This window comes from Pongo pygmaeus, chromosome X, assembly GCF_028885625.2.
Source record: "Pongo pygmaeus isolate AG05252 chromosome X, NHGRI_mPonPyg2-v2.0_pri, whole genome shotgun sequence".
Lineage (NCBI taxonomy): Eukaryota > Metazoa > Chordata > Mammalia > Primates > Hominidae > Pongo > Pongo pygmaeus.
Genome location: NC_072396.2, coordinates 45,629,136 through 45,641,212, shown reverse-complemented (window position 1 = coordinate 45,641,212; position 12,077 = coordinate 45,629,136). Strand labels below are relative to the sequence as shown.

Below are 12,077 nucleotides of genomic sequence, written 5' to 3'. Positions count from 1 at the left end.
TGAAGAAAAATCTGACAAATATGCTCCCCTTAAAGGAGAGTATATACAAGAAAGAAGAAGATATGGTTTATTGAAAGCAGGAGACACAACAGAGACAAGAGGCCATGGGAATACCCAAGATGAAGAAAAAGGGTGATCCCAGGACAGCAGCTATGCCCCAGATCCAAGTCACTGAGGCTTATCATTAAAATTCTGCTGCTCTTGTAACCTCTTCTCAACCTGAGGACCAAATATCCAGATAAACCTGGCCCAGATTCTTAACTGGGCTTGGCTTTTTTTTTTTTGACCATGTTCTGATAAAGTTTCTATTCTCCCCTCTATATTCTACAAAATAGATGATGTGAAGGCTCCCAGAAGTGTTAAGTGTTCTGCTTTGATTTACTTTTTTTTTTTTTTTTTTTGAGATGGGGTCTCACTCTGTTGCCCAGGCTGGAGTGCAGTGGCGTGCTCTTGGCTCACTGCAACCTCCGCCTCCCAGGTTCAAGCGATTCTCTTGCCTCAGCCTCCTGAGTAGCTGGGATTACAGGCGCGTGCCACCACACCCAGCTAATTTTTGTATTTTTAGTAGAGGTGGGGTTTCACCATGTTGGCCAGGCTGGTCTCGAACTCCTGACCTCAAGTGATCCACCTGCCTTGGCATCCCAAAGTGTGGGATTACAGGCGTGAGCCACCATGACTGGCCTTATTTGATTTACTTCTGAATAACCCACTCTCTCTGATCATATTCCTGACCAGATTTTCCTGGTTCATATTGGTCATGTCATATGTCCTAATTATGGGTATTATGTTTGCCAAGAGTCACACATGCCTCAGCACACTGCCTCCTCCAAAAGTGGCTCTTGTGAACTGTTGAGGAACCAGAAGCCACACTATAATGCTAAAATCTCTTGTTTAGTTTTACTTCTCCCAAGAGCCTCCTCTAATAGTGACAATATGGCCCCTTCCTTACATAGCTATGTTCGTGCCTGCTATTCAGCTTTCCAAAGATAAACAATATCTTGTTCAGGGATACTTTTATCAGTGGATTAAAAAAAAAAGAAGGAAAGAAAAGCAAGAGAACACTGAACATCACAGCCACGCATGGGTTACACCTACAGAGGAAGGGAGGAGGATGCAACTGGAGAGAACACAGGCTTGTGGTAGCAGTACCATTCTATTTCTTAACTTGTAGAGTAGGTAGACAGGTGTCAGTTTTAATAGTCTTTAAACCATATATAGGTTTTTAGACAGTCTACTTAAGTATAATACACTGCTCAATTTAAGGATCGGAAACTAGCAAAAAAACATTTTACAACACACTGCATGTCACCCTTCACTAGCAAAGCAGTAAATAAAACATTATCTTCTGATTATATATGTTAGGGACAAACCGCCCCAAAAAAGCTTCTTGGTATTGCCAACACTGCCCCAAACTCCTGCGTACTGCCCACCCCCTGCCTTAATGCCCTGCAACCCTTCTCTGTGCCGTTCACCCTTCCCCCAAGCCTCTTTACTTTTCTAAGCCCTTATCCAGGCGCCCCAGTGGAGCCAGCAGACTTCACTTATCAGACCTTGCTGCGATAAGCAAACCCCAATTACAAGCCATCCAGACCGCACAGGGGAGGTCATGGGAAGCATAAACAAACTTTACCTAAACCCTCCTTTAAGTTCCTTCATCTAGCTGCTACCATAAATGTCACAAGGTTATATATGGCAAAGTTAACCAACAAACGACCCCAGGGTCTCTCTCCCCCATATAAACCCCTCATTTTGTAAGCTCAGGGCTGCCTCCTCTGTCTGTGGTGGAGCAGCCAGCAGGTTCAATAAACTTACTCGCCTGACTTTGGGTCTATTCTTCCTTTCTCTCGGCTGACCTTACAATATATGAGATGCTGAATAAAAGAAGATTTACCAAAAATGGAAGTTAATGTTTTCTGAAACTCTATATGAAATGTTTTCATTTTATTGTAAATTGCCAAAATATATATAAAGTCATATAAAGAACATTCTGAATATGTTCAAATTACAGAAACATTACCCAAAAACATCATCACATCTGAAAAAGTAACTTTTACATATGAATAATGCTCATCTTTTTTGCATAAAGATGATGCCAACCAACCTATCATTGAAAGGACGTTAGACTATGAGAAATTTTTCTAGTTGTGGTGAAGAACTGGTTTTAAGCCATCTCCCATTTCCTAGTTCTTCATGCATGAGGGTAGCTAGTTTATAAAGGTCATTAATTAATGGTCTTCTAAAAAGAAAAGCAAACCAAATTATCAAACTAGCTGTAGAAAAAAAAATAGTCAAGCAAGAGTTTTTGTAGTCAATGGTGTGGCTGATATTCTCACATTCATTTCTAACCACACTCTCAACCCCCATTATTGATTTGAAAAGGTTATCGGTTTCCTGGTAATCTCGGTGATTGTTTTAGTCCAGAAACAGGCACATGAACTCAGGTGGCCCAATCACCACTGATTTATAGACGACAGACATGAAAAAGGTTCTCTGTCTACTAATGGATGTGAACAAGGAAGCATATATTACCAACTGCCACCACAAGGGAACTATCTTGGGATGAAGCCCACAGCACAGAAGAAACAGACTGAAAAGTAACTGGATCCTTCTAAACTTCAGACCATGCCTGGAGAAAAATCCACCTATGAACTTCCTATTATGTGAGGTAATAAATGTCCTTATTGTTTAAGCTAGAATCAGGTATTTAATACTTGTACCTAAAAACATTCTGAAAACAGAAGACTTGGTCCCTGACAATTTTGTGCAGTCACCATATCAAACCTGGAGATTGCCCTTGTAATGATATTATAGAATTTCCACAAATTTGGAGGGCATACTTTCAATAATTTGATTAATTATATATATCATCTGGCTTCATAAAATTCTCTTTTAGGATTGGGGAACCTTTAAAAAGACAGTATGATGTGTTTTGAAGCAAATAAAACTGAAGTATAAGAAGTCCATGTGATGTGAAAAGATGTTACAAAAAAACCCCCAAAGAAATAAAAAATTAAAGAGAAAAAAAATTTTAAAAAAGAAGTCCATGTAATTATCAGTTGGGAGAAATCATGGCATCTATACAAAAATATGGTGAACTGAGAAATAAATATGAATGCTCAAATTCAAAGTCACAAAGTTAATACTCTAAATGGCAGGAACAGATTTGTAATTGAGCCATTTCTTCCATGAGCATTTGTTCCATTTCTTCCATAGCGATCTTTCTACTCGTTTACACATTTTAAAAACAATTATACTCTACCCTCATTATGCTTAGTATCTTATTTTAAGAAGGATCTTAACATGCTGTTTCTTAATCAGAAAAAAAATCATTAAAACTCTAAAGGTGCAGTTTGCAAGTACCCATCACCTCACCAAAGTCTCTCTAGTAAAATCCTTTTGACCAAAGCACAGTCCTTATTTCTAATCTTTAAGGTAGTTATCCATAAAAAAATTCCTAGTCTACTGTAACTAGAATTTTCTAAAGTCCTTAATACAGAATGAGGGAAATCATTTATTTGGACATCCTCATATAATGCTTAAAACCTGTTTTAGAATGATTACAGAAAATGGATTAAAAAATTGACAATTTTGGAGAAGCCAAACAAAATCTATGATTGGAAAACACACGTTTCATGTTCTTATACTATAAATATTCCAGGATAGAGTACTGTCATTCGACCCACAAAAGACAAAAAGAGAAAGAAAACCCTCCAAGCTCTAACTTAAGGCTTCTCCACATTGGCAGCTCTTGGCATGGAACTTGCCCTGGCCATTTGTAACCGCTTAAGAATTGAAACAACCAAAGCATATTTTGCCCAAAAGTGACAGAAATGCAACAAAAGGACCAATTACTTGAGTGAAGGAAGAATGGAAGAAAAATCTATCACTGGCTAGAATTTCAGGGAACTTACAATTGGGAAAACTTCCAGCTCAAAAATATGAAGAAACAATTTTTAAGAGTTTCAAGGTTTTCATATTAATGTCAGGAATGATTATTACACTCCTCTAATTGTTTACTTCTGAAGTTCTTACTATCCTTTAAGTCTCCTGCCTCATAATTTCTATCTGTTTATGATTTTGCTATGTACTTTGAAATAATCTGCTATCTAATTTTTTTTTTTTTTTTGAGATGGAGTTTCGCTCTTACTGTCCAGGCTGGAGTGCAATTGCGCGATCTCAGCTCACCGCAACCTCCGCCTCCTGGGTTCAAGCAGTTCTCCTGCCTTAGCCGCTTGAGTAGCTGAGATTACAGGCATGCGCCACCACGCCCTGTTAATTTTGTATTTTTAGTAGAGACGGTGTTTCTCCATGTTGGTCAGGCTGGTATAGAGTTCCTGACCTCAGGTGATCCGCTCGCCTCGGCCTCCCAAAGTGCTGGGATTACAGGAGTGAGCCACCGTGCCCAGCTGCTACCTGATTTTCTAATCAACTAATTTAACCTCAGTGACTCTCTTCACCTATATTTTACCACATATTTATAGATATTTACACATATTTTCTATTAACTGCTCCTAAGATCCATCACATATATTCATCTAAATACATATGCTTGTGCTTCAGCCCAGGGTTATGTATCTCTCAGGTTGTCCTCCAACCCAAAGAAGTGAAATCACTGCATAATCTCCATGGTTTAAGGCTTATAAACTGTCTGAGAGCCCCATCGGCCATTTGGCTTAGGAGGTTCATGGGTTAGCTTTAGAGTTAGGAGTAAAAAGGAGGTATAGTAGACACTGTAAAGAAGCACTCATATCCCACTTCAAGAAAGAACTGCTGGGAATCCTGCTTGCTGAAAGCCTCTATCTGTGAGATTCTACAGAAGCTGCCTCAGTTGCAGAGAGCCAGCTTGTCCCTGGTCACAATTCTTCTCAGGCTGGCCCATGTTCAATATGGAATAATTGGAGTATAAAGGCCTGGCTATCTTGGCCCAACTTGGTATAGCTCTCAAGGGCCATTCTGGCTCCAGAGCATCCCATGAAGTTAGTAAAGGCTGTCACAGCTTAACTTCTCCTTCTGTCCGATACTGGTTCTATCCTCCACCTTCCCAAGCTGTTGAACATAAAGGCAACTCCTTACTGAGGAACATAACCTACAACAATAGACTGACTGCACTGAGCCTCCATTTTCCCACAATCCCCTATCCAATTACTATTTTAAGACTTAAAATAAATTCCTACAAGTAAAATGACCAAATAAAATGACATGACATTTTTTTAAACTCTTCATTCATATCACCAGCCAGAGAGGCTAAGAAAATTATTTTACAAAGCCTTTTTTCCTTCTGCATCAAATTCATCTGGAATCACAGAAAAGATAAATGATTACCAAATTATACCATCTTCAGACCAAAATTGTTTCTTGGAATTCTTGTAAGACAGAAAGTAGATGAGAGCAAAATGACAATTAAGGTTAAGAAAAACCACAGCTCAAAACACATACAAAACAGGTTCTACCATTTTCTACTATAGAAATAGAAGCCTTTCTTTTGTTTGTTTTTTAAAGGAACTAAACTCAAGAGAAATGCCAAGCTCAGAAAACTTTACACAGAAAAGATGACTATGAATCAGGGCAAATAATTACAGGGCTCTCTTCAGAAAAACAAGGCCAGTAAGTCGCCTATGTACATATACCTGAGCACTTCACTCACAGAATAACATGTTTACTATATGGTTTACTCCCAGGAAGTTACGGTTTATAATGTGTTCTCTAAAAATAAATGTCTATTTGCCCAGGGTTAGTAGCTCTCTTATCCTGTACTAGTTCCAAAGAGAGGAGGAGGAGGCAGCCAAAGGTAACAAATGTCTCTACAAACTGGTCATCTTGAAGGTATGAGTATGTGTTGGAGAGGAAGGGAGAGGGCTATTAGAGACAGATTCTAGTTTTGGACTTGGAAAAAGACAATGAAGAGAACAGACAGAGAATTTTATTTTAGCCGGGTGCGGTGGCTCACGCCTGTAATCCCAGCACTTTGGCAGGCCAAGGCAGGCGGATCACAAGGTCAGGAGATCGAGACCATCCTGCCTAACACAGTGAAACCCCGTCTCTACTAAAAAGTACAAAAAATTAGCCGAGCGTGGTGGCGGGCGCCTGTAGTCCCAGCTACTCAGGAGGCTGAGGCAGGAGAATGGCGTGAACCCGGGAGGCGGAGCTTGCAGTGAGCCGAGACAGCACCATTGCACTCCAGCCTGGGCGACAGAGCGAGACTCTGTCTCAAAAAAAAAAAAAAAAAAAAGAGAGAGAGAGAGAATTTATTTTAAGTGGAAACGTGCCTTAAAAAGCCTCAAAGAGGATTTCAAAAAATAAATAACAAAACACATCTAGGAAATAGAAACCACCAGCTTGAAATATTAAAATATACTGAATACATTTGCATACCGCTGCATCCATTTTCTCCTTCCTCTTCCCCCTATTACACATTAATCAAGCTGCTGACTACCTATCAATGCCCAGGTCATCTACACAACACTAAATGAAGCACATGTTTTCAAGGACTTAAATCCTTAGATTATCCTTCTCTTCTCTCACCTTACTAGATTACTCTCACCAGCTAGTTTGCTAACACAGTCTAGTTGCCCTCCCTTCCAAAAAAGAAAACACATATCCAAGATGAATCTCCCTGGATTCATTATCTTCATAACCAAAATTTTTAAGTGGCCAGGCATGGTGGCTCACACCTGTAATCTCAACACTTTGGGACGCTGAGGCGGGAGGACCGCTGGAGCCCAGGGGTTCAAGACTAGCCTGGGCAACAAACCAAGACCTCTGTCTCTAAAAAAAAGTACAAAAAATAGCTAGGCGTGGTGGCGCGCACCTCTAGTTCCAGCTATTCAGGAGGTTGAGGTAGGAGAATCACTTGAGCCCAGGAGTTTGGGGCTGCAGTGAACCATGTTTCTGCCACTGCACTCCAGCCTGGGCGACAAAGCAAGACCCTGTGTCAAAAAATAAAATTAAATTAAAATATATATATATATATATATATGAAAAATAAAGCTACAGTCATAGTCTAACATAGTGTTACAAGTTAAAAGATTTATTGTTTAACAACCACTAAGTAGCAAGTACATGTAGCCTCATATGTAAACCTAATTTTCAAGTCTAGGTCTCTCTATACATGCTCTCAAATTAGCATGTCCTCCAACTACATAAAGGTGCAGCAATAAAAAAGTAGCAGATTGCATAGAATTCTACAGGCATACCTCATTTTATTGCACTTTGCTTTATTGTGCTTCACGGATATTTGCGTTCTTTACACACTGAAGGCTCACAGCAACCCTGTGTAGAGCAAGTCTATCGGTGTCATTTTTCCAACAGTCATGTGCTCACTTAATGGCTCTGTGTCACATTTTGGTAAACCAATATTCCATACATTTTCATTATTATTGTTATCTGTTATGATGACCTGTGATCACCGATCTTTGGTGTTACTACTGTAATTGTTTTGGGGAATCACTAACTGTGCCCACATAAGACAGTAAACAATCGATAACTGTTGTGTGTGTTCTGACTACTCCACCAACAAGCCATTCCCTAGTCTCTCTCCCTCTCCTTGGGCTTCCGTATTCCCTAATACACAACAACATTGAAATTATGCATATTAATAACCCTACGATGACCTCTTAGTGTACAAGTGAAAGAAAGAGTTACACATCTCTCACTTTAAATCCAAAGCTAGAAACCATTAAGCTTAGTGAGGAAGGCACTTTGAAAGCTGAGACAGACCAAAAGCTAGGCCTCTTGTGCCAAACAGCCAAGTTACGAATGCAAAGGAAACATTCTTGGAGGAAATTTGAGGTGCTATTCCAGTGAATGCATAAAAGACAAGAAAGCAAAAACAGCCTTACTGCTGATATGGACATGGTCTGAGTGGTCTGGATAAAACATCAAACCAGCCACAACATTCCCTTAAGCCAAAGCCTACTCCAGTGAAAGGCCCTAACTCTCTCCTTAGTTCTATGAAGGCCAAGAGAAGTGAGGAAGCTGCAGAAGAAAAGTGTAAAGCTAGCAGAGGTTGATTCGTGAGGTTTAAGGAAAGAAGCCATCTCCATAACATAAAAGCGCAAGATAAGGCAGCAAGTGCTGATGGAGAAGTGTAGCAAATTATCCAGAAGATCCAGCTAAGATCATTGATAAAGGCAGCTACAGTAAACAATAGATTTTCAATCTCCATGAAACAGCCTTCTATTGAGGAAGATGCCATGTAGGACTTTCATAGAGAGGAGAGAGATATCAACATCTGGCTTCAAAGTTTCAAAGGACAGACTGACACTCTTGTTAGGAACTAATGCTGGTGGTGCCTTTAAGTGGAAGCAATTGCTCATTTACCATTCAGAAAATCCTAGGGACCTCAAGAACTATGCTAAATCTACTGTCTATGCTCTAAAAATAGAACAAAGTCTGAATGACAGCACATCTGTTCACAGCACAGTCAACTGAATATTTTCAGCCCATTGTTGAGAACTATTGTTCAGAAAAAAAGACTCCTTTCAAAACATTATTGCTCACTGACAATGCACCTGGTTACCCAAGAGCTCTGATGGAGATATACAAGCAGATTAATGTTGTTTTCATGCCTGCTAACACAACATCCATTCTGCAGCCTATGCATCAAGGAATAATTTTGACTTCCAAGTCTTTTTTTTTTTGAGACGGAGTCTCACTCTGTCACCCAGGCTGGAGTGCAATGGTGCGATCTCAGCTCACTGCAACCTCCCCCTTCTGGGTTCAAGTGATTCTCCTTCCTCAACCTTCTGAGTAGCTGGGACTACAGGCGCGCACCACCGCACCCAGCCAATTTTTGTATTTTTAGTAGAGACGGGGTTTCACCATGTTAGCCAGGTGGGTCTCGACTCTTGACCTCAGGTAATCTACCTACCGAGGCCTCCCAAAGAGCTGGGATTACAGTCGTGAGCCACCGCACCCGGCCTCAAATCTTATTAAAGTAATACATTTTGTAAGGCTATACAGCTGCCATAAATAGTGATTCCTCTCATGGATCTCAGGAAAGTAAATTGAAAGACTTCTGGAAAAGATTCATCATTCCTGATGCCATTAAGAACATCTGAGGTCAAAAGGCCGGGCGCAGTGGCTCATGCCTGTAACCCCAGCACTTTGGGAGGCTGAAGTGGGCAGATCACCTGAGGTCAGGCAACCAGCCTGACCAACTTGGTGAAACCCTGTCTCTACAAAAAATATAAAATTACCCGGGCATGGTGTCGCATGCCTGTAATCCCAGCTACTCAGGAGGCTGAGGCAGGAGAATCGCTTGAACCCAGGAGGCGGAGGTTGCAGTGAGCTGACATCACGCCACTGCACTCCAGCTTAGGCAACAAGAGTGAAACTCCATCTCAAAAAAGAACATTTGAGGTCAAAATACAGACATTAGCAGGAGTTTGGAAGAAGTTGATTCCCATCCCTCCCCATAGATGACTTTGATGGGTTCAAGATTTCAATGGAGGAAGTAACTGCACATGTGCTGGAAACAGCAAAAGAAACAGAATTAGAAGTGGAGCCTGAATGGATAAGGAACTGCTTCTTACAGATGAGCAAAGAAAGTAGTTTCTTTAAAAAAGAGACAGAGAGAGAGAGAGACACACACACACACACACACACACACACACACACACACTCACTCACTCACCCTGGCTGGAGTGCAGTGATATGATCCCAGCTCACCATAGCCTCAACCTCCTCAACCTCCCAGATTCAAGTGTTCCTCCCACTTCAGCCTCCAGGGTAGGTGCATGCCACCATACTCAGCTAAATTTTTTTTTTAAGATAGGGAGTCTTGCTATGTTGTCCAGGCTGGTCTTGAACTCCTGGGCTCAAGTAATCCTCCTGCCTTGGCCTCCCAAAATGCTGGAATCACAGGCGTGAGCCACTGTGCCTGGCCAAAAGGAGTTTCTTGAAATGGAATCTACTCCTGATAAAGGTGCTGTGAACACCGTAGAAATGATAACAACGAATTTAGAATATTACGTAAACTTAGTTAACAGAGTAGTGGCAGGGTTGAGAGGACTGACTCCAGTTCTGAAAGAAGCTCTACTGTGAGTAAAATGCTTTCAAACAGCATCACATGCTACAGAGAAACCTTTCATGAAAGGAAGAGTCCACTGATGGCGACAAAGTTCAATGTTTTCTTATTTTAACAAACTGCCACAGCCACCCCAACCTGCAGCAACCACCACCCCGATCACTCAGCAGGTATCAACAACGATGCAAGACCCTCCATTAGCAAAAAGATTACAACTTGATGGAAGCTCAGTTGATTGTTAGCACTTTTTAAGAAAGTTTTATTTAACTAAAGTATGTACATTTTTTAGACATAATGCTACTGCACCACTACAGTGCAAACATAACTTTTATATGTAATAGGAAACAAAAAAATTTTTGTTTGATTGGTTTTATTACAACATTCACAATAAATTGCAGTGGTCTGAAATCAAACCTGCAATATCTCCCAGGTATGCCTCTATCTATTTTTTGGTACAATAGTTTCCTTTAAATAAGTTTCCAGTTTTAATTAAAGACAAAACATCTAATGGAGTATTAAGTAATTATTAACACCCATTACCCTGTTGGACTGAAACCCTTTTGCTAAGTACTAATCAGTGTCACACAATCTGAAAATCCATGAGGCGTCATCCCTCACCTCCTTCCCTTTTACAGATTAGACAACAGATACTCAGCGATGTTTATATATAATCTGTTAAAGGTAGTGCAGCTGTATATAACAGAGCTGAGCTGAGAAATAAGCCTAATTTCAAACCTCACAGAATATGCCTGTCTCAGACTAAAATTGCATTTTCATTAGGAAAACATTCACTTGACCTAAAAGTCGCATAATAAAACATCAATATGAAATACTAACAATCCTTCACTTTAGCCCTGAAACTATCTGCCAGGTGTTTTGCCCTCTAAACATACTTGTTGAAAACAAGCGTAACACATCCATCCACTCCACATCAAAATGTTTACTATCATCAAAAGTTAAAATGTTCTTGGTCATAATAATAATTTTCTTTTAATATGGATTTTTTCTTTGGTATTGGAAGGGTGGGGTTTGGGGGTGCTTTTAACTTCCTGAGTAATGGTCTGAGTTGGCAGCTTGGTACCATAAAAAGGGCAAATCTTAGGGGGCTGACTACTTTCAGTTATTCAACTCACTTATTTCTTAAAGGAAAAACATTTCAAGTAAATTTTTAAAACTGGTTTTATCCAAGGCTCATCTGTGATCATCTCTCTGTATTACTTGTTTACAATAACATGGCTACTTAACGATCAGATTTTCATTCAAATATTTTTGAGCTAAAATGGAAACGTTTTAAATAGGATAAAGAAAAATGCTGAGTTTTTGTTACCTTTCCAAAGTATCCATCAATGTACAAATATCTATATCAAACTGGGTCACTTTCTACTATGGGAAGGCCTTTCAAGAGCAAGGATTTTCACAAGGCAGAACAAAACTGCACTGCACATGCAGGTGGTTTTCACTTTTACTGAATAGCCAACTTATTGATGATTTCCATTTCCATCTACTCTACTTTTCTTTCTCATTGTTTAGTTTGCTCATGCACTTACAATTTCTTGGGAAAATCCTCTTGATAAAGCACAAATAATTACAATCCAACAAATGTATAAATCAAACAATAATGAACAAGAAAAAAATTACCTTTTGGATAATCTTCCAATAAGAGGTTGAAGTGACCTAATTGACAAAAGAAATCAGACTCCACTTTTCCTTCAGCTTTTAAGATTAGAGATTCATAGCAGCGAACAGCCTAGAAATAAAAAAATACAAATATGTAAGCAAAAAATAAAGCCCTAAAACACATTTCCTCCCCAAGATAATGCATATAGCCTCCATTCGATCACCTAAGAAGTCAATATTGAAAATTTCACTTCTATCTTAGACATATTCAATACAACATTCTATAGAAGGAACAGCTTCCCTATATTTATTAAAAGAGCCACTAGTTATGGCATAAGTGCTTTTCCCATTTATACATGGAAACAATACTTGCCAAATAAGATAATATAGGAGCACTTTGATAATTTTATTCGTAAGTTGAAAGTCTAAATTA

At 39.6% G+C, this 12,077-nt stretch overlaps 1 protein-coding gene across 16 annotated transcripts in view; it reads right to left on the bottom strand.

The window, feature by feature from the left end:
- The window catches only part of KDM6A (lysine demethylase 6A), a 234,187-nt gene that overhangs the window by 136,763 nt on the left and 85,347 nt on the right, over positions 1-12,077 (bottom strand). For all 16 annotated transcript variants that reach the window (XM_054470663.2, XM_054470666.2, XM_054470665.2 and 13 more), the window contains exon 3: positions 11,666-11,774. In XM_054470663.2, the coding sequence (XP_054326638.1) occupies positions 11,666-11,774 (109 nt within the window). The remainder of the gene's footprint in view (positions 1-11,665; positions 11,775-12,077) is intronic.